General features: G+C 42.0%; 1 protein-coding gene across 2 annotated transcripts in view; it reads right to left on the bottom strand.

Annotated features, from left to right (window-relative positions):
• EDEM2 (ER degradation enhancing alpha-mannosidase like protein 2) overlaps positions 1 to 18,933 on the bottom strand; it is a 29,466-nt gene extending 10,533 nt beyond the window's left edge. Inside the window, exons 1-8 of one of the 2 annotated variants that reach the window (XM_055301910.1) lie at positions 18,754 to 18,933; positions 18,448 to 18,558; positions 16,602 to 16,641; positions 12,902 to 13,007; positions 6,631 to 6,756; positions 3,934 to 4,145; positions 2,059 to 2,200; positions 643 to 767 (exon numbers count right to left, since the gene is read on the bottom strand). In XM_055301910.1, coding sequence (XP_055157885.1) covers positions 643 to 767; positions 2,059 to 2,200; positions 3,934 to 4,145; positions 6,631 to 6,756; positions 12,902 to 13,007; positions 16,602 to 16,641; positions 18,448 to 18,558; positions 18,754 to 18,860 — 969 coding nt within the window. In that variant the 5' untranslated portion in view covers positions 18,861 to 18,933. The remainder of the gene's footprint in view (positions 1 to 642; positions 768 to 2,058; positions 2,201 to 3,933; positions 4,146 to 6,630; positions 6,757 to 12,901; positions 13,008 to 16,601; positions 16,642 to 18,447; positions 18,559 to 18,753) is intronic. The other variant, XM_055301918.1, reaches the window with a different exon arrangement.
• Positions 18,934 to 22,153: the final 3,220 nt, after the last annotated feature.

The following is a 22,153-nucleotide window of genomic DNA, read 5'->3' as shown; positions in this document are numbered from 1 at the left end:
CAGAAAAATGATAATAGGAGCTGGACTGGGGGGTGTCTTAGGATGGGGGCCCAAGATTTATTTTTTACTGTATTCTTTTGTGGGCTTTTAAAATTTACCACCATCTATACGATATTACCTTTTCTTAAAACTAAAAAAAAAAAAAAAAGAAACTAGCTTATAAAAATATTGTGGTATACATAGGGGGCTGGTTAGATGGGCTCCAAGATCCCGCCCTCCCAGCTGTGACTCCATCTGATCATGTAATGGAAAACAATAATGACAGCCTGCAGAGTGGCCCCAGCTGCTTTCAGGCCCTTTCTCAGGCCTACTGTCAAGAATGAGGAGATTTGACAGAAATGTCCAGTGGACAAACAGTTGTTGCCAATGGCTGTTACTGCCCAGCCTTGAAAGACACTTTCTAGTTTATTTTAACTGGTATCACATTTGACAGCAAACTGGAAGCTCAGTTCCTGACACCTTAAAGCTCCCTTTGGAAAATTCAGCTTGGCAGAATCTTAAGTCTGTCTGATTCACTCTGTCTCTCTTTTGTCTCCAACCCAAGTACTCAAGCAATTGAAATACCTTATTTGACTTATATATCAGAATGAGCCTGCTTTGTCAGTTCCAGAGAAGAATCTCCACCCCTCTGATCATTCCTACCTGAAGACCAGGCCAGTAGGCCTCTAGGGACTGGAAGACTGGCATGGACACAGTTCCCTTATACATCTGCACCCACAGGTACCAGTCATCGAAGCGAGTGTAATTCCGAATGGCTTTGTTATATTCTGTAGAGGAGATGCAATAAGACATATCAGTGATTATGGAGATGAAAGGCAGGTCTTGACAAGAGAAGCACGGACTTAAACTTTTGAAAGACCATATGACGGTGTAGCTTCAAAGAGACTAGGAAGAAACAAGGCACAGAAGAAGGGGCATGGGTTCTAGAGCCAAACTTCCAGACTCAAATTCCAACTCCAGCTTTACCACTTGCTAGCTGTGACCTTGGGTAAGGTTTTCCTTTTTAAGCCTCAGTCTTATTGTCTCTAAAGTGGGGAAAGTAATGGTATACACCTCATGGGATTATTCACTCATCCATTCACTCAACAATATTCACTGCACATCTGCTAGGGACAAGGTACCTAGAGGGTGGCAAACAAGACAAAATGTAGGTCCCAGGGCACTTCCATTCAAGTGGGAACTTGGACTTATACCTCTCCCTAGATTATAAATCCATGAAGGCCAAGACTTTGTTTTGTTCATTGCAGAGTCCTTAACACTAGGATAGAGCATAACAAACATGCACAATAAATTATCATCTAAGTGAAGTACCAAATACACATGCAAATAAATAAGACAATCTCAAACAGTGTTGTAAGGATTAAATAAAACAGTCCATGTTTGGCACTTGGCATGGCACTTGACATATCAACATACTCAATAAACATCTGCTGAATAAATGCATGGTATCTATAATAATAACTATTATTAAGTACCCAGAAATTCCTCAATTTCATTACTGTTAGTGTCCAAGGGCCTGAAGGGTAAAATGCTTTTATTCAATAGGCATTAATCAACTACCTACTTCATGCAAAGCACTATGGGAAGAATAAAATGAATAAGGCATGGACACTGTACTCAGTAGGAAGAGCTGTTAACTGTGGATGTTAGCTGACTGCACAAAAGGTGCAGAGGCCTTAAATTCTAAGGAGGGATCAACCTGCTTTGTGGTCAAGGTGACAATTCTACTGGGCCATAAAGGGTGAATAAAATTCGGAGACATGAAGACAGGAAAAGAGGTTTTCTAGGCAAAGGAAACACATGTGCAATGGCCAGGAAATAAGAAATACAGGGCCACACACAGAGAGCACAGCATAGTTCATTTGGTTATTGCAGGAAGGCCTTAAGAGGTATAATGAACATCAAGTAGGCAGTGCAAGTCCATGCTGGCTCTGAATGAAGACTGAGGTACTCAGAACTGATTCTGTAGGCACTTGGGAGCAATCGAAAGTTTATAAATAATCCACAAGTCAATGAGAAAAAGTCTTGGCAAAAGCCTCCTTACCCCACCCTTTTTACCTAGGAACATGGCCATGAGTTTCTTATCCTGAAGCAAAATGGCTCCTTTCACCAGGTACTCAAAGTAGGAGTCCACACCAGCCCCGATGCCTGAGTCCTGTGCCACCCACTTTCCAGTGAGTACATCAATATGGTTGCCAACCTGGGAGGGAGGAGAGAGAGAGAGAGACAGTCCGAAAAGAGGGCTCAAGACCAAATAGGGATCTCCTCATACCTCTGACTAGCCAGTCAAATACAAGGCAGGCACCCTAGTGCTCAAGGGAGACATGTAAGCTACTGGGTGTGGGGTTGGGAGGCCACAAATTCTCATCAATATCAGTCACTGATTGAGAACTGCTCCAAGTAGCATTAAGTCCTAGAACTTCCAGCTTAAGGCAAGCAGAGCAGGCTCCAGATACCAGAGAAGGCCCAGAGGGAAAGAGACACTGTCAGAAGACAGGCCAGTGAAATGGTAAGGGCTGAGAAAATATGGAGTCTACTGCAGTTCCAGTGAGAAAAATCTACTTGTGTTAGACCTACCAAGGGAGTTACTATAGGTCTCCAGAGTGGTATCTTATTGAGAGATTTTCAAGGATTCCTCACACAAGTTTTACTCTTCAAGCTTAGAAGCAGACTTGCATAAAATGTGTCCCTGCCTTAATCACTTTCAGACAACTCAGTCTTTCCAAGTCATAATGACTCACCAAAGGAACTATTAATACATCAAATCATTGCTCCAGTAGCTGAGGATCAGAGAGGTTGAGTGACTTGTCCAAGGTCACACAGTTTCAATATAGCAAGGCCAGGGGTCAAATCCAATTCTGACTAAATCTAGTGCTATTTCCTGGACAGCTTTGGCTCAGTTATTGTTAGTTTCACTGGATTATCTGATTTAAGAGCTGAAACCAACCTTAGAGATCATCTGGCTCAAAGTGTGTTCAATTTCCATGGGATAATAGGTATTGGAGAAGAAAGGGAAACTCTGGGGTCAAATAAGTTTGGAAAATGTTGAGTCAAGCAAAGTTGAATAGATTTATTTACCACTGGATTTCATAACATTTAACCTATCCAAGTTCATTATGACTCTCCAAAAAAAGACACTACAGTTGACCCTTGCACAATGGACGGACTGGGATGCTGAGCCCCACACAGTCGAAAATCTGTAGATAACTTTTGACTGTCCAAAAACTTAATTACTAATAGCCTGTTTTTGAGTGGTTTATTGATGACATAAACAGTTAACACATATTTGTATGTTATATGTATTATGTAGTATATTCTTACAATAAAGTAAGCCAGAGAAAAGAAAATGTTATTATGAAGATCATATAGAAGAGAAAACATGTTTATAGTACTGCATTGTAAAAAATTTGTGTATAGTGAACCCATCAGTTCAAAACCACATTTCTCAAGGGTCAACTGCAATATGTAGTATTCCTCAAACTTCATTGACTAGGAATTACTTTTTTAATAGAACAGCCAGCCATTCAACACCTCTCAGCATTAGGATTCTAAGAAACACAGTTTAACAAACATAAATAGTAAAAGTGAGGGCCAGACGGGCTGGTGATCTAAGGTTGCCATGTTGAGTCATGGGCATAAAGCATTTGACCCACTTCCTAGAAATCAGAGAAGTTCAAAGAATCAAACCTCACCAGAGCCCCCTTTCCCTGCTAGAGAATATGCTGTCTCTCATGCTTTCTTCCCCTGTACCAAAACTTGAATTGGAGGCTTGGTTGACTTTCAGTGTCCTGCTGCTAAGTCCTGGACCACTGCTGAGGTCATCCTAAATATCCTTTGGCTGGACTGCAACTTCTTGCTAGAAGCCATGAGTCTTACAAGCAGGGGTTAAGGTGCCTGACTTGACTCAGACAGAAAGGGAGGCAGCCGACCTACCAGCCCAATATCCGACCGGCTCTCCCAGAGGCGCATGAGGGCCACTCTAGCCACATCTTCGAACACGGGGTCACCCGTGAGGCTGCTCAGGGTGGCAAATTCCACAATGAAGGTCCCGATGCCTGCTGTACAGGTGACAGGGGTTTCTCCCGGGTTCACACCATGAAGCAAGTTCACCGTTCCATATGGCATGCCAGTGGGAGTCTGAAATGCTGAATAATCACAAAATAATGACCCACACACAGGAGTAGGGATATAGGGATATTTCAACACAGGCCCAAACCTGAGGCCTTAGCCAGCACTCTCCTCTTTATCTCCTAGGTGATCTGCTAGACACTGAGCCAGGGAAGGATAGATGCCATGACTATAGGTCCTTAGTGGCCAACTAACCCAGATGTTGTCAAGCACTGGTCAAAATGTGACCCTCGGGCTCCTGCCCATGATGAGGAGGAAAGCAGTGGGCTATGCTCTAGGCTGCCACACCTAACATGTCCACTTTAGCTACAGAAGCTCCACTTTTATGTATTTTACACGATGCCTTCGGAGGCCAGGCAGGTAATAGTGTGAAGCACACAGGATTTAAGCCATAGGAAGTGGTGGGGCTTGTGGTACACCTGTTAGAAGCCATGCATACATGTGACTATTTTTAATTTGAGTTTTACTGAGATATCGTTGACATACAGCACAGCATGAATTTAAGGTGTACAGCATAAGGACCTGACTTACCTACATGGTGAGATGATGAACACAGTAAGTTAACACCCATCAACCCATATAGATAGAATGAGGAAAAAAATTGTTTTTTTCCTTGTGATGGGAACTTTTAGGATCTACTCTCTCAGCAACTTTCAAACATATCATACAGCAGTCTTAGCCATGGTCATCACGTTGTATGTTACAGCCCCAGTACTTATTTATAACTGGAAGTTTGTGTCTTTGACCACCTTTGTCCAATCCCCCTCATATACTTTTCCAAACACAATTATGACCAAATGAAACTTATCTGCAGACCCTAAGCAATCCCAAAAGAGGTAGTTTGAGATCCCTGCTTTAAATAGTTTAGGGGGTAAACTATTATAATATTTTTAAAGGATATAAATAGCTAAACTACTGAAGTGGTCCAATCCCCAACTTATAGGTAGAAAAAGTCATGTCTGTAAGGAAGTGACTCAAAGGTCATACAGAGAGAGCCAAACAGAGCAAGGACGGGAATGCCTGCCACGCGCCCACTCTGTTATGCTCTGCCCATTCCACCCTGGTGCCTTCTGATTCAAGGCAAGGAATTAGACAAATAGCCAGAGGCAGAGATTTCCTCTCTAGGCCAAAAGGTCAAATAACCCCAGAGCAGCCTGTGCGTCACCAAACTGTGAACAAAGTTATCAAAACTTCCAAGAACTACAAGGTCCAGCCACTTGATTGTCAGTGACAAACTTGCTATGTGGCAGGCACAAGTGACAAGCAAGGAGAATACAAATCATAACCACAGGGCTTAAAGAAATATTTCAGAAAAGTCAGACAGTGTTAAAAGGACGGAGAGTGACAAAACTCTATTTCTTCACCTGAGAGGCAGACACACTGGGGCTTGCTCCATTATGTACTTTCTAATATGTATATTTCTCAATACAAAATGATTTTTAATAACCAAAAAAAAGGGGGGAAGCAACCAAGCAGTGTGCTATACAGATGAATCACACAGGATATGATGTTTGTAAGGAGATACTCAGGCTATGAGCCGTAAGCCATGAGTGGATCTGAACCTGGCTCACGCATTTTCCTCCACTCTCCTCCAGAAAAGGAGAACTGTGATGGCTGAGATGTTGGCAAAAGCTTCCGGTGAAGGGCACCTGGGTAGCTCAGTGGCTGCGCGTGATCCCAGAGTCCTGGGATCGAGTCCCATATCAGGCTCCCTGTGGGTGGCCTGCTTCTCCCTCTGCCTGTGTCTCTGCCTTTCTCTCTGTGTTTCTCATGAATTAAAAAAAAAAAAAGCCTAGGGTGATGTGTTTGGGTGTGAACAGCCCCAGAGTCTCCACCACACCCTGAAGAGAATGCAGCGTCCAGCTGATGCAGCTGAGCTCAGCTACTGCCCCACCAGACCCACTGAGGCTTGGCCTGCAGCCCTGGACACTGCTTAGCTACAAAACAAGTCCCTTGTTTTTCAGTTGTGTTTGAGGTTCTCCAAAGCACTTTCTTCTTTCTGACCTCATTTTATGCCTCTCCAAAAGCCAATGTGCAAGGCAAACAGGAATCATGATTCCCCTTTTGATAGATAGGGAAATTGAACCAGGGAGAGAAGAGTGGCTTGGTCAAGACATTGGCTAGTCCAGAACAGGGGCTCCTAATAATGCACAGATTGAGGCTCTTCTCTGGAACCCTTTTATTCCAGCAGTGTGTGGGCCTGGGAGGATGCAAAATGGCTTATTCAAATAAGATCAAGAGCCTTCCACTCACCAGGCTGGCCTTCAATGGCACCCTGCCAACAGTAATGAGGTCAGCTCATCCATCTTGGGCCAGGGTCCCAGCAAGCCTTCAAAATGCCCAGAACTCTCCTAATTTCTATGGTGGGTGGCCAGAGGTGGAAATAGTGAATGCTTGGCTAAGGAACAGCTGAAAATAACTCAGCACTGCCACTCTTGTCTCCAGCAAGAGAAGCAGAACCTACTAGACTTCCTTTCTCCCCTATGTCAGAGTGGGTTTTACCTGGGAGGAGTTTTCGAGCTGCCTCCTCTGCCATCCTCAGGAGAGGTCCAGAGCAGGGCCATCCGGCTTCCACTTCTACCCCAGCCCTCTTTGATAGCAAGTGGGCTGACAGAAGTCCTCCTACCACTACAGAGAGTACAAAACACAAGTGTCAGAGTCCCAAAGACCAGTCTCCCTGGTGTATATTAAACCTCCATACTCTGTTGGGTGGCTGCTGGGAAGAGGCCAGAGCCACCTGGTGAAAGAGTCCCTTAATCCCATATATTGGTACAGTGTTAAGTTTACAAAACTTTTTTCTCTTGGTGGGTCATGAGAACAATGGCTATCATTTGATTTTCATTCCTATTGTAAGCACTAGGTACTACTGTTCCCTCTTCAAGTGAAGATACTGAGGTTCAGAGATACCAAGTGACTTGCCCTGGGTCATCTATCAAGTAGGTGGTAGAGCCAGGTCTGTCTGAGTCCAAAGCCCATGCTTACTCCACTTGGTCACCCAATCCCTCCAAGACCTGGGGGATGGAGGGAAGAGTAGTTATTTTCTTCATTATATTAATGCATCTTTTTGAATATATGACACAATATTGAAAACTTATAAAAGACATAAATATTCTGTATCTGGAAACATGGCTATACAGGTATCCTGATGGGTCATCTCACTGAAAAAAACTGGTGACCTTGAGCCTCAGTTTCTCCTTCCTCCTGTCAGAGGGGGAATAAGAAACAAAGGCAGAACCGGCCCAAAGTGGAAAGTCTGATAAAAGATACCTCCATAAAGTTGGGATCTGAAAGAATCATATAATCTGTGTAAGGAGGATTCAAAATAAACCCTATACACCTCCTCTGGCATATAGTAAGGAAAGTCACATGCCTCAAATCCTGATGACAAGTAAAAAGAAGGGGGAGAGGGGAGCAAATTTCCTTAAGAATTAGTAACTACAGGATGATACTAAGTTTTATGCCTGAATTCACACTGAGTAGTCTAGGAAAACTCAAACCTTTAGCATAAAGCAGTTTTTGGTAAGTAGTGCCTCTAGCCAAACGGCAAAAGTAAGCCAAAACTTTACCTGGAAGAACCCACCTTCAATCTAGACCTCAAAGGAGCCCAGAGATAAAGCCTGGGTAATGAGTGTACATTAAAATCTATATAAATCACAAAACATATGAAAAAAAAAACAAAGCATTAGGAGTACAAACCAGCAGAAATGATAGCAGAACAAGACTTATCAATACATCAAATATTGGAACCATCAGACACAGATTACAAAATAATTATGTGGAAATGTAAAGAAATAAAAGACTTGGAATAGATGAGTCAGTAGCAAGAAATTATAAAAATGACCGAGCCTATTTATAAAAGAACCAAATGGAATTTCTAAAAGTGAAAAATATAATAACTGGAATTAAAAATTACATAGATAGGTTTAATAGCAAATAAGATATATCTGAAGAGAGTATTAGTGGATTTGAAGACAGAGTCCATAAACAATTACTCAAAATGCAATATAAAGAGACAAAATTATTTTTAAAATATACCAAAGAGATTTGAAGGATACAGTAAGAAGGTGCAACATCTATCTGGCAGGAGTTCTAAAAAGAGAAGAGGGAGAAAATGTGGGGGAGGCAATACTTAAAAAGAAAATAGCTATGAACTTTCAAAAACTAGTGAATGACACAGATTCTCAGATCCAGGAATCCCAAGAAGATAATAAAAATAAATCCACATCTGTGCATACCACAGTAAAACTGCAGAACACCAAGGGAAAAAAAAAGAGCTTAAGAGCAGAGTCCACATAATAATGATTGTTGAAACTGGGTGATTAGTATATCTAGTTTATTATATTATATTTTCTATTTTTATATATTTTTGAAAAACTTCCATAATGAAAAGTTTTTAAAAGGAGGGGGCAGTGAGCATTCCATGCTCATGGATTGGAAGAATAAATATTGTGAAAATGTCTATGCTATCCAGGGAAATTTACATGTTCAATTAAATCCCTATCAAAATACCATGGACTTTCTTCACAGATTTGAAACAAATAATCTTAAAATTTGTATGGAATCAGAAAAGACCCTTAATAGCCAGAAGAATAATGAAAAAGAAAACCAATGCTGGGGGCATTATAATGCCTGATTTCAAGCTGTATTACAAAGCTGTGATCAAAACAGTATGGTTGTGGCACAAAAACAGACACATAGATCAATGGAACAGAATAGAGAACCCAGAAATGGACCCTCAACTCTATGGTCAACTAATATTCAACAAAGAGGGAAAGAATATCCACTGGAGAAAGGACAGTCTCTTCAATAAATGGTGTTGGGAAAATTGGGAAGCCACATGCAAAAGAATGAAACTGGATCATTTTCTTACACAACACATAAAGATAACTCAAAATGGTTGAAAGATCTAAATGTGAGACAAGATTCCATCAAAATCCTAGAGGAGAACACAGGCAACACCCTTTTTGAACTTGGCCACACCAACTTCTTGCAAGATACATCTACGAAGGCAAGGAAACAAAAACAAAAATGAACTATTGGGACTTAATCAAGATAAAAAGCTTCTGCACAGCAAACAAAAACAAAACAAAAATAAAAAACAATAAACAGTCAACAAAACTAAAAGACAACCTACAGAATGGGAGAAGATATTTGCAAATGACATATCAGATAAAGAGCTAGTATCCAAGATCTATAAAGAACTTATCAAACTCAACACCCAAGAAACAAACAATCCAGTCACAAAATGGGCAAAAGACATAAACAGACATTTCTCCAAAGAAGACATATACATAGCCAACAAGTATATAAAAAAATGCTCCACATCACTTGCCATCAGGGCAATACAGATCAAAACCACAATGAGATACCAACTCACACCAGTGAGAATGGCTAAAATTAACAAGACACGAAACAACAAATGTTGGAGATGATGTGGATAAAGGGGAACCCTCTTCCACTGTTGGTAGAAATGTGAACTGGTATAGCCACTCTGGAAAACAGTGTGGAGGTTCCTCAAGAAGTTAAAAATAGAGCTACCCTATGACCCAGCAATTGCACTACTGGATATTTACCCCAAAGATATTGATGTAGTGAAACGCCAGGACACCTGCCACCCCAATGTTTGTGGTGGCAATGTCCAAAATAGTCAAACTGTGGAAGGAGCCAAGATGTCCTTCAACAGATGAATGGATAAAGAAGATGTGATATATATATACAATGGAATATTACTCAGCCATCAGAAAAGATGAATACCCACCATTTGCTTTGGCATGGATGGAACTGGAACTGGAGGGTATTATGCTGAGTGAAATAAGTCAATTGGAGAAGGACAATCATCATGTGGTTTCATTCATACATGGAATATAAGAAATAGTGAAAGGTATTATAAGGGAAAGGAGGAGAACTGAGTGGGAAAAATTTGAGAGGGAGACAAACAATGAAAGACTCCTAACTGTGGGAAACAAACAAAGGGCTGTGGAAGGGGAGGTGGATGGCGGGTTGGGGTAACTGGGTGATAAGCACTAAGGAGGCCACTTGATGGGATGAACACTGGGTGTTACACTATATGTTGGCAAATTGAATTTAAATTTTAAAAAAGAGGAAAAAAACTGGTCATCTGCAAGATAGTAACAGTTAGATTGACAGATTACTTCTTAAAAAAGACAACAAAATGAGAAGACAATGGAAAGATTTCTTTGGTGTGCTAAGAGAAAATCCCATCAACTTAGAATCATACAGACCCCAAAAAGACAGTGAGATAAAGACATTTCATACAAACAAATGCTGAGAAAATCTGCCAAGAGCACACCTGCACTAGAGGACATTCTAAAGAAAGTACTTCAGGAGAAGGAAAGGGATCATTGATGTAAAGTCTGAGACACAGGAAAGAAAGATGGTCAAAGAAGTGGCAAATACATGAGTAAATCCAAAACCTCAACTGTATATAGAAAGCAATAATGTATGAAGCGCTTAAAACAAAAAACTAAAATACATAACTATAGCATACAGGTCAGAATATCCTCAGAACCAGATTTGGTATTATTCAGGACAATAAAGATTTTCATTAACTCTAGACTTTGTTATGTTTGTCAATTTTTCCAGGAAAACTACGTAAAAAGATAGATACTGAGCATAATTTCTACATTAATCAAAGAAAAATGGAATTTAAAAAATCAATCTGAAGAAGGTACAAAAAATGGAGAGTGAAAAAGAACACAGAGAAGATGGGACAAATAGCACAAAACAATACCACAGAAATGAATGCAAATACCTAATTATAATAAATGTAAATGGATTAAATACTTCAGTTAAAAGATTGTCAGAATGGATAGATAAATATAATATGCAATTTACAAAAGATTTATCTGATCATAAAAATACAGAAAGATTGGAAGCAGAAGAGTAGAAAAAGATACTGGTCAAATGCCAACCAAAAGAAAGCTGGTATAATTTTATTCATATCAGCAACAAAGGGATAAGGGAATCTTAACCCACAGATGATAAACTGGGCTCAGAAGCTGTGAAACAGGGATCCCTGGGTGGCGCAGCAGTTTAGCGCCTGCCTTTGGCCCAGGGCGCGATCCTGGAGACCCGGGATCGAATCCCACGTCAGGCTCCCGGTGCATGGAGCCTGCTTCTCCCTCTATGTCTCTGCCTCTCTCTCTCTCTCTCTCTCTCTCTCTCTGTGTGTGTGTGTGTGACTATCATAAAAAAAAAAAAAAAAGAACGGCGGTTGCCATTTAAAAAAAAAAAAAAGAAGCTGTGAAACACAGCACTGAGCAAAGCCTCGAACTCAGGTCTGATCCTAAAACCAGGATTTTATATCATGCTGTCCTTCTGCTCCCTAATCTTTGTAAAAATGTTATCACATATCTGCAATACAAGTTTCATTGCAAAACACATGCAGAATAAAGGAGAAAAATATAACTTGGCCTCCAGAAGTGACAGTTTGTTAAGCCACTGGTGGTCTCAGGGTTCACTGAAAATAAGGGTTGTACTAGCTTCATAAGAGTCACTGGAAACCTGCTAAAAATATTGATGCTAGGACCCAACCCAGAAATCCCAACTCATTAGGTTTAGAGTGGAACCTAGACATTTCAACTTTTTAAAAGGTCACAAGTGGTTCTGATGGACAGCCAGCTTTGGAAAATAATGCCTGAGACTTGCACTGTGTAATGTACTAATTATGAACCACATGTCACTATTTCTTTTTGTAAAAGATTTATTTATTTTAAGAGTGGGGGAGGGGAAGAGGGTGAGCCTTAGGTAGGCTCCCTGCTGAGTGCAAAGCATGATGTAGGGCTCAATCTCATGACCTGAGAATATGACCTGAGCCAGATGCTTAACTGACTGCTTAACACAGGAGCCCCCACTTGTCACTATTTAAATTTAAATTCATTAAGATTAAATGAAATTAAAAATTCAGTTCTTGGGATGCCTGGGTGGCTCAGTGGTTGAGTGCCTTCAGCTCAGGGCATGATCCTGGGGTGCTAGGATCAAGTCCCACATTAGGCTCCCCGCAGGGAGCCTGCTTCTCCCTCTGCCTATGTCTCTGCTTTTCTCTCTGTGCCTCTTGTGAATAAATAAATGAAATATATATTTTTTAATTCAGTTCTTTAGTTGCAGTATACACATTTTAAATGTACAATAGCCATCTGTGGCTAGTGGATACAACACTGGACAACATGAATACAAAATATTTCCAGCATCATAGAAAGTTCTGTAGGATAGCACTTCCTTTTTTTTTTTTTTAAGTTTTTTTAGATTTTATTTATTTATTCATGAGAGACACAGAGAGAGAGAGAGAGGCAGAGACACAGGCAGAGGGAGAAGCAGGCTCCATGCAGGGAGCCCAATGCGGGACTTGATCCCGGGACTCCAGGATCACGCCCTGGGCGGAAGGCAGGTGCTCAACCACTGAGCCACACAGGGATCCCCTGGATAGCACTTCTTAAACAATAAGTTCCAAGAAGGCAAGGGTTACATCCTTCTTGTTTTAATGGCTATAAGCCTCGCACTAATATATGTTAAATATGGGAGTCTCTTTGGTAAATTTCTTTCTAGTCTATTCTCTGTCCCCTGCTCAATGTACAAAACTGATGGGGGATCCTGAGACCTCTACACCCCACTGTCCAGGGGGGAAGAAGATCTCTGTCAGTCACCAGTTTGGGCCAAGTGCCCTGGCTGGGTCAGCCCTTGAGATCCTACTTACCACCTCTTCATTTACAAAGAGGCAAAACTCTACACTCTCTCTTCTTCCAAAGGCACTTACCTCGGATGTTGGTTTCAAACACAGAGGCATTCACATCAATATCAAAGTCTACATTGTCCTGGAGCACTTCAACCACTCTTTGGAATTCTGAGACATTCCCTAAAATCTGGAAGGGAAGAGAGAGTTGACAGTGAGGTTTTCTCAGGCTTGAAGGCACCAAAGATGTTGGATCAAGAGTCTGAGATCCTATACTGGTGTGGCCCTCACTTAATCAACTTAAGATCTACAGTTTCTGTCCTAGAACCGGTGACAGGAGAAGGAAACACTAAGATCTAGAAATCACGGAGACCCTATACCAAGAGATTGGTTAAATTCTTAGGTACCAATTCAAGAGTCACTATGTACCTATTTAATGGAAACAATATAGACTGCAGACCACATGAAGAAATCCTAGCTCAACATGCAGTAGTATCTGTTGTTTTTAAACTTCTCCGATCACATTCATCCTTGTAGAAAACACTGCAGGTTGGTTGGCCCAACACTGATTTCCAATCTCCTTTACCCTGGTAGCCTACCACTGTAGAGGCTAGAAATCCAGATACTTGCTTTCTCAGCCTTCTTTGCTGCTAGAGGTGACTGTGTTACTAGCCAATGCTAAGCCTTGATAAGTCTAGTGGGGGCACTTCTGGGAAAGCTTCTATTTTCCTAATAAAAAGGGACAGACACTGCTGGCATGGTGTTTACTCTTCTTTCTACCTTGAAAGCAAACTTGATTTCTGGAGCTGTGGCAGCCATTTTAGGGCTTGAGGTATTAAGCATGAAAATGAAAGCCAATACTCTACTGATGGTAAAATGGAAACATACAAAGAGCTTGGGTCTCTGATGGCACAGTTGAACAGCCAACCCCACACTATAAATTACCTCTAGACTTGCTTTCACTTGAGGAAACTAAACTCTTTTCATTTAAACCATCAGCCAAATGTGATTCTGACACCTTTTACTCTGATATAGTACCCTAATTCTCCCTTGAGGAATCACTCTTCTTCCACAGTTGCTCCTGCAGTTTGGCAGAGGTTGATCCTACCCCCTCAGCTGCAAGAATAGGCAATTGATCTGGACCACTGTACTATATCCCTCGGCCAGTGACTGGTTCAGGTGCAACCCAAGACAGATCAATGAGACTCAGTTCCTGGAATTAATGCAAAAGGGCTGATTCTACCCACATACACAGGTTACTGAGTGGGAAGTAAATCTGGAGCTACAGTTGGCTACTCTGCCAACATAAGGAGAGCCCGAGAACACAGCCAACAAAGAAGGCAGATAAGAGACAGAAATTCCTGAAGACATTGTTGGTATGCCTGGATCCAGCTGAGTCTGAGGCCTACCTTACCTGGACTTTTTAGTTATCTGACTCAGTAAATTCCCTTCTTGTCTCTATCAGTTTGAACTGGGTTTCTGTCACTTGGATCCAAAACAATCCTGACTATCTCAGCAGTCAAGCCACTCAGTGATTTGGACTCGATCTACTTTTCTTTTTTCTCCTTTTTTAAAGATTTTATTTATGTATTTATTTATTTATTTGAGAGAGAGAGAGAGAGAGAGAGAGAGAAAGCACAAGCAGGGGAGGGGCAGAGGGAGAGAAAGAAGTAGACTCCCTGCTGAGCAGGGAGTCTGACACAGGGCTAGATCCCAGGACCCTGGGATCATGACCTGAGCTGAAGGCAGATGCTGAACCAACAGAGCCACTCAGATGCCCCTCAACCTACCTTTCTGACCATGTTTCTCACTGTTCATCTTCATTTAAGCTATCCTCATCTACTTTAGGAAAACTGTACCATGATTCTCCAATTTCTTGCCTTCAGACATGCTGCTCCCTCTCTCAGAAAGCCCTCCTTCCTATGTCTTTCCATTCCAAATCCAACCTGGCTTTGGTTGTCCGAATGTCACTTCTCTAGGAAGGAACCCTTTGGTCCCTCCAGCTAAAATGAATCTCTTCATCCTTTAAAAGACTCCAGTAATTTTACCCCCACAACTCTTAGGGCATCAATTGCTTGCCAGGTTCAGAGAATCTTTGCCTGGGAAGGAGCCTCACTCATTCCTGCCTTCCCCCAGGGTGCCAGGCACAGTCTATGAAGTGATTACTCAACTGAATGCTCACTGAATGATTACACAAATCTCTCCATGCTGCACTTAGTGATCTTCTCAACACAGAAATCTCCGCATTTCCTGCCCTCTACTTAAAATGTTTCAGTGGCTTTCCATTGCTCTCAAATTAGAAATCAAAACCCTTAACATAGTGAACAAGGGCTTCCATCATCTGGCACCCCACAAAGCCCCCAGCTCCACTTTGCTTCCTGCATTTCCTTCTCCACATCCCAGATTCACTGCGTCCTCCTTCAATTCACTGCATCTGCCATGCACTCTCTCCTGCCAGGAGGCCCTCGTGCAGGCCGGCTGTTCTCTCTGCCTGGAACCCTCTGTCCTCTCCCACTTCCCTAGTTGACACTGGCTTCTCCTTCGGATCTCAACTTGAAGTGTCATTTCACAGCCTTAGGGAAGTCTTCCCTGACCTCCTCAGTCTAGGTCCGCTTCTTTTGTTATATGTCCACTTACAGAACCACGTTCCCTTCCCTTGGAGCACTCACCTCAGTTTGTAATTGTATGTCCTTAAGGGTTATTCTTTGATTCTTTGTCTCCCTCACTAAAGTCATAGACTCCAGGAAAGCAGGGACCATGTCTATTTTAACTTGTCACTATAACTCCAGGGCTGAGCGCTGTGCTTGACATACAGGGGGCCCTTAATAAATATCTGATGGACAAGTACATACAAATTAACATTTTTTAAAAAAGCAAAACTGTATCTACAAGGTGATCACAATCATGTAAGTGCTGTTAATATATAAAAGTGAGAAGGGGTGACAAACAACCAGAAAGAGTAAAGTAGGAAGAAAGTTGTTAAATTCTCTCTTGTGGCCTTTTTAAGGAGGAGAGTTAAGACTTGGAGTCATACAGAATTAAGCTCAAGTCTTAGCCCTGCCATTTCATAGCTGTGGATCCCAGCCAACCCATTTTACCTTTCTAAGCATCAGATTTCCCCATGCTAAGGAGTAAAGGAACACACTTCATGTGTTGGAAGGATTAAACTAGATTACATTTATAAAGTGCTTATCACAAGCCTCCACATAACATACTAACTAATTACTGCTACTATTTTTTTTCACTGAACATATCCAATTAGAATGTAAGCCTCTGGGATGCCGGAGTGGCTCAGAACTTTAGTGCCCCTTCGGCCCAGAGTGTGATCCCAGGGTCCTGGGATCGAGTCCCACATCGGGCTCTGCATGGAGTCTGCTTCTCCCTTTGCCTACATCTCTCTGTGTGTGTGTGTGTGTGTGTGTGTGTGTGTCATGAATAAATAAATAAAGTTTAAAAATAAAATAAAGAATATAAGCCTCTGAAAACAAGGAGGGTTTCAAAGTCTCTGTATTGCCCACGAGTTATACAGGCCTATCACATTGCTGTGTTCATAACAGGTCCTCTATAAATGTCTGCTGAGTAAATGACCCTGAGTACATTTGGAATGTACTCATCCTTTTCCTCTGTCTGGCTGGGCAACCAGAAACTCATGGTTCAGAATCCTGGGATGAAAATAAAAGGACTAGGTGAAGAATTTGTTTTTCACCCACAGTCAAGCTGCCAAAAGAGGAAGGATCTTGATTACACAATGGTGATGAGGAAAAGAAATCATCAAGACACTTACCAGCAAAGTGTCGAGGGCATCAATTAGCGTCAGAGAAAAACTGTAAAAGGACAGAAATCCCAGCTGCTTAGTAAGAAAACCAAACACAAGATATTAAGGCTGCCCCAGATCAGGTACCCCAAAACTAGTTAAGTGAGGCACAGTGATACCTCTGTCCATCCCAGCTTCCGGTCACAACAGAGAAGCCATAATGAAAATTGCCAAGAAGTTTTGACCCGTTTAATGCACCTGGGAGGATTGGCTGATCTACCTCTTCTGTGGTGAACCACATCTCCTATATCCACTAACATTCTTCTCTGCCATAGGGAGGCAGTATAAGAGTATAGCCAAGGACACAAGTTTTTCCACATCTAAGAATTTATCACAATGTGTACAGAGCCGTATGTTTGAGAATCCTCATGGCTGTATTGTGCAGAATAGCAAAAAGCTAGAAATAACCCAAACATATACCACTTTTGAAGAATGATTATCTAAATTATAGTCACTTAAACAGTACAAAACCATGAAGTTGTCAAAAAAGTTGTTATCAAGAGTTCTACAGGCTAATGTTAAAATATTCAAATTATATAGTTAAATGAAAAAGACAAGAAATAGAATAGGTGTTTCTAAATGCATTTTCAGAGTCATATAGACAGCAGACAAGCAGTTTGGGCCAGTGGTAGCGGAAGGATTAATTGTAAAAAGGCACAAGAGAACTTTTTAGCATGACAGAAATGTACTCTATCTTGACTGTGACAGTGGTTACAATATGCTTTAAATGGGTTCATTTTATCATACGTAAGTTATGCCTTTAAAAAGTTAATTTAAAAAATACACATATACCTACTTATATGATGGCATAAACTGAAAATATTTTGGGGAGGATACACAAGAAAGTCAACAGTGGTTAGAATTCTAAAGCATGGGAGAGACTTTATTGCATATGATTTTGTACTGCTTCAACTAGCTATTTGCTTTTTTTTTTTTTTTTTTTGGCTTAAAAAAAAGAAAACCAACACAAATTTTAACTTCTCCAGTCCTCAGCATACGCATTTGTTATATGGGAAAAACAGCACTTAAGCACTTAACTCCTAGGGGTGTTAAGAGAATTAAATGAGAAGACACAAGTAAAATGTTTGGCACACTGTTTAATCAATGTCAGCCTCAGCTAAATGCAATGATTCTTTGCTCAGCAAGGAACAAGACAGAGAATTCCATCTCATAAATTTTTATTCTAGGGGAGGTGAGAAAGACAAACTAGCATTCAAGTGAAAATGATAGAGTGCGAAGTGAAAATAAATAAGCAAGTAAGTAAATAAGGTGATTTGTAACAGTGACCTGTAGGGGGTGGGTAGTTAAGGAAGCTGATGCTCAGGTGACATTTTGAGCTGAAATCTCAAGAAGCAGTCAATAATGTGAGTGTGTTTCAGTTACACTAACAACAAATGCTCTTAGGTTTCAATTTTGGAAGAGTTACACCCCCTCCTGGGCCTGTCTGCCCAATTATAAAATGAAGGGGTTGGGTCTTCTGACTTCTTGGAGCCCTTCCTCGATAGCCTAGGGCTCCAGAGATTTGTCCATTTGTCCGAGTCCCCACTGCTGGCGCCTGTTATTGTCGTGGTTGGAGCCCAGAGGTCCAGTCCACCAGCCTAACCCAGGCTTTTTCCTCGGTGGGATCCAACTTTCCAGGAGGCTGGGTGGATCCTGGCGGTGCTGGCCTGAATTGGAAGGAACGCGGCCTCACCCCCGCTGGGAGCTTTTCCGGAACTGGCGAGGAGACCGTGAAGCCACCAGCCCCATCAGACCCGCCCGCCTAGCACCGGACTGCCACACCCCAGCCGCCCCTTTGCTCCTCCACTCGCACTACCTGCCCCAGGTGTCGTGCCCGTCACAGGTGAGAGGTCGCAGCTCGTCGTAGGGAAAGGCATTCTCCAGGTAGCTGTCGTAGGCGTGGTAGAACATGGCCTTGACTCGCTCCCTGGTGCGGGGTACAAGAAATAAGGCAAGGGAAAGGACAAGAAATAGGGCGGAAAGTGGGGAGCACCACCGGAGCCCAGTGGCGGGGTCCGAGCAAATCAGGGTGGGGGTCCTGGGACCGAGAGTAAGGAAAGGGACCGGGTCTGCGCTTCCCCTTCCCCAACTCTGCTAGGGCGAGGAGCCTGACCCCCTTCACCTGTAGTGAGCGGGGTCGGGCGCGGTGCCATCCGGGCCTGGTGCACCATAGTGCAGGGGCAGCAGCGCGCACAGGAGGCCGAGCGGGACCAGCGGCCGGAAAGGCATAGAGCTCGTGTCCTGTCAGCGCCGCCGCTGCAGCAGCAGCCACCGCCACCCGCTCATCCTGGGAGCCTCTGCCGGTTGTTCCGGGAATCCGTGCCACTGCGCCTGCGCGCTGATGAATCAGTCACCCACTTCCGGACTACAAGTCCCAGAGTATAATGGGAGGCAGAAGCCAGGCAAAGAGCATCTTGGGACTTACAGTCTCTGGAGTGGAAAATTAACGTGGCTGAAAGATAGTGGCTACTACGGATACTATTATTAATTAATGTTTTAGTAACCGCATTTGTTGAGCACTTATTGTGTACTAAGACTGTATTGAACACTTTAAATGCATTATTTTTTTTTTCCGTGTAAGCATAAAGACAGAGGACAGCAGGGACTCAGTATTTGTTGAGTGCCCCTATGTAAAAACTGGATGAAATAATGTTCCGACTTCACCATTATTAGGCATATGAAATTTCCCAAGGCAAGTTCCCTGATGATTCTGTGAGGTACAACTTATTTCCATTTATTTGTCCAAAACTGCTACCTCAAAGATTTCCAGAAATCCCTTTCAGTTCTAGGAATTAATGAATTCTTGCCCTTCCTGTCCTCGCATTGGGGATAAGGACACCTCATAATGGTGCCTTCAGTCTCCATCCAAGCGCAGAAGTTTCCCCCTCCCAATCCCCTTGACCATCTCAGTGGTTGCAGCCCTGTAGAGTATCCCAGATGAGAATGAAGACCCTTGGAGCACTATAGCTTTGGGAAAGTTTGAAACCCATTTTTCCATTTTCCTTTTGTCAAGTTCCCAAAGTTTGGTCAGCACTTTAGCTCATAGAAACACCCATGAGTTTGCAGGCAGTGTGATGTGCAGTAGAATTAATCCTGGGTTTGAAGTGATATCTGGACTTTAATTTCAACTTTACCACTTAAGCCTCTCTGTGTAACCATGGGCAAGACCCTCTCCTTACCTGGACCAGAGTTCCTCATCTAAAAAACGAGGAGTTTGGGCAAATGGATATCTGAGATCTTTTTAACTAGAACTTTCTATATAGGATTAGCCATCCTTTTTGCTGGAAAGTCAGGTAGAAATGGCAGCTAAATTCCTCAGACTGGGATGAAGGTGAGTTTAATCTCCTTTGGTGAAAATATCCCTCAGATAGACGTCCCAAAATACCATCAATTGATATGAAAATTAAAACTCTGACTTAACCTTAGTTTGAGGTAGTACAGCATAGATATTTAAAGTGCGGGCTTTAGGGGCACTGGGTGGCTCAGCTGTTAAGCATCAGACTCCTGGTTGTGGCTCAGGTCCTGAGATTGAGTGTCAGTCGCTGTGCTCAGTGTGGAGTCTACTTGACGATTCAGTCTCTCCCTCTGCCTCTCCCCATTCTTTCACAATCTGTCTCTCAAACAAATCTTTTTTTAAAAAAATTATTTATTTATTTATTCATGAGAGACACACAGAGAGAGAGAGGCAGAGACACAGGCAGAGGGAGAAGCAGGCTCCATGCAGGGAGCCTTATGTGGGACTCGATCCCCGGACTCCAGGACTACGCCCTGGGCTGAAGGTAGGTGTTAAACCGCTGAGCCACCCAGGGATCCCCCACAAATAAATCTTTTTAAAAAATAAAGTGCAGGCTTTATATTGAGCAAACCTGTGTTGGAATACTAGCTCCATAACCTATTAAGAATATGGGCCCACGAGTTTTTCTTCTGAGTGTCATTTTACTCATCTGCAAAATAGGAATAATATTAGCACCTCCTTAATAGGATTATAAGGATTTAGTGAGCTATTGTATATAAATTGCTTGTCATAGGGCCTGGCAGAGGAAACATTAAAAAAAAAAAAAAAGATGTTTTTGGAAACTCTTCTTGGAAGTGCCAGATTGTAGGGAAAGGAGACAATAGTAAACTAAGACTTGGATAACAGCACAGGAGCACCGCGTTAATTTCTTGTGACTACTGTAACAAATTACCACAAATTTGGTGGCTTAAAGCAACAGAAATTGATTTTCTCTCAGTTCTGGAGGCCAGAAGTCTGAAATCAGTTTCACTGGGCCAAAATCAAGATGTTGGCAGGGCTACATTCCCTCTGGAGGCTCAAGGGGAGAATGTTTCTTTTCTCTCCAGCTTCTCCTAGAGAAGAGAAAGTTGCTGTATTCTTTAGCCTGCAGCCATAGCACTCCCATCTCTGCCTCCACCTTCACATCACTGCCTTCTCCTCTGTAGATGTGTCTCACTATGCCCTCCCTTTGTCTCTTATAAGGACACTTGTGATTGCCTTTAGGCGCCACCTGAGTAATACAAGATAACTGCCCCCCATCTCAAGATCCTTAACTCAATCACATCTGCAAAAACCCCTTTTCCAAATGGTATGACATGTACAAATTCCAGGGATTAGGACCTAATGAATTATCTTTAGGGGTTATTTTCCAGGCTAGCACACATACTAAGCATTTTCTAGGTCTGAGCTTTTCCGTGCTATAAAAGTTACCCAGGCCTCATCATCCTTCCCCATATACATCGTATAGCTGATCTTTCTGTTTCTTATTCAAAATTCTAGTGTGGATAAGATGGGTTTTTTTTTTGCTGGGGGCAGGTTGCTGGATTTGGTAATGCTAGTTCTTATTTTTATGAGCAAGTTTGAACTACTCATAATTTTCCTTTCTTTTTCTAGCTTGATGAAAATATACATTTTCTACACTGTAGAAAAATACAGAAAAATACAACCATGACTTATATTATCACAATTTATGTGGCTGATTTTCTCCCTCATGAGAAAAAAACGTCTCTGGAAAGCATTAGGACTCTTCCTTCCTGACTTTACCTATTACTCTGTGATTATCTTACTGGATTCTAGAAGGTTATAGTCCACCAGAGAAGTGTCAAACTTGAACATTTATTGTGAAGAGATTCAGAGTAAGTTGCCTAACTTGTCTGAACCTTAATTTCCTGATCAAAAAATGGAAATTGACAATGCCTTTAAAGATTTTGGAGATTAAATGGGATAGAAGTGAAATTTCTCAGGACAGTGACTGGCATATATTAATTTCCTCCCTGCCTCTCTATTTCTCTTTAAAAACAAGGAGGGATATCTTTATTAGTTCCATTTATTGAACACTGCCCCTATTTTTCCCATATGTTTCTTTTTAAGTTTCTGTTTAAGTTACAGTTAATGTACAGTTTAATATTAGCTTCAGCTGTACAATACAGTGATTCAACACTTCTATTTTTTTTAATTTATTTATGATAGTCATACAGAGAGAGAGGCAGAGACATAGGCAGAGGCAGAAGCAGGCTCCATGCACCAG

This window comes from Nyctereutes procyonoides, unplaced genomic scaffold (genome assembly GCF_905146905.1).
Source record: "Nyctereutes procyonoides isolate TBG_1078 unplaced genomic scaffold, NYPRO_anot_genome, whole genome shotgun sequence".
NCBI classification, from domain to species: Eukaryota; Metazoa; Chordata; class Mammalia; order Carnivora; family Canidae; genus Nyctereutes; species Nyctereutes procyonoides.
This window is presented reverse-complemented; position numbering and strand designations above follow the sequence as displayed.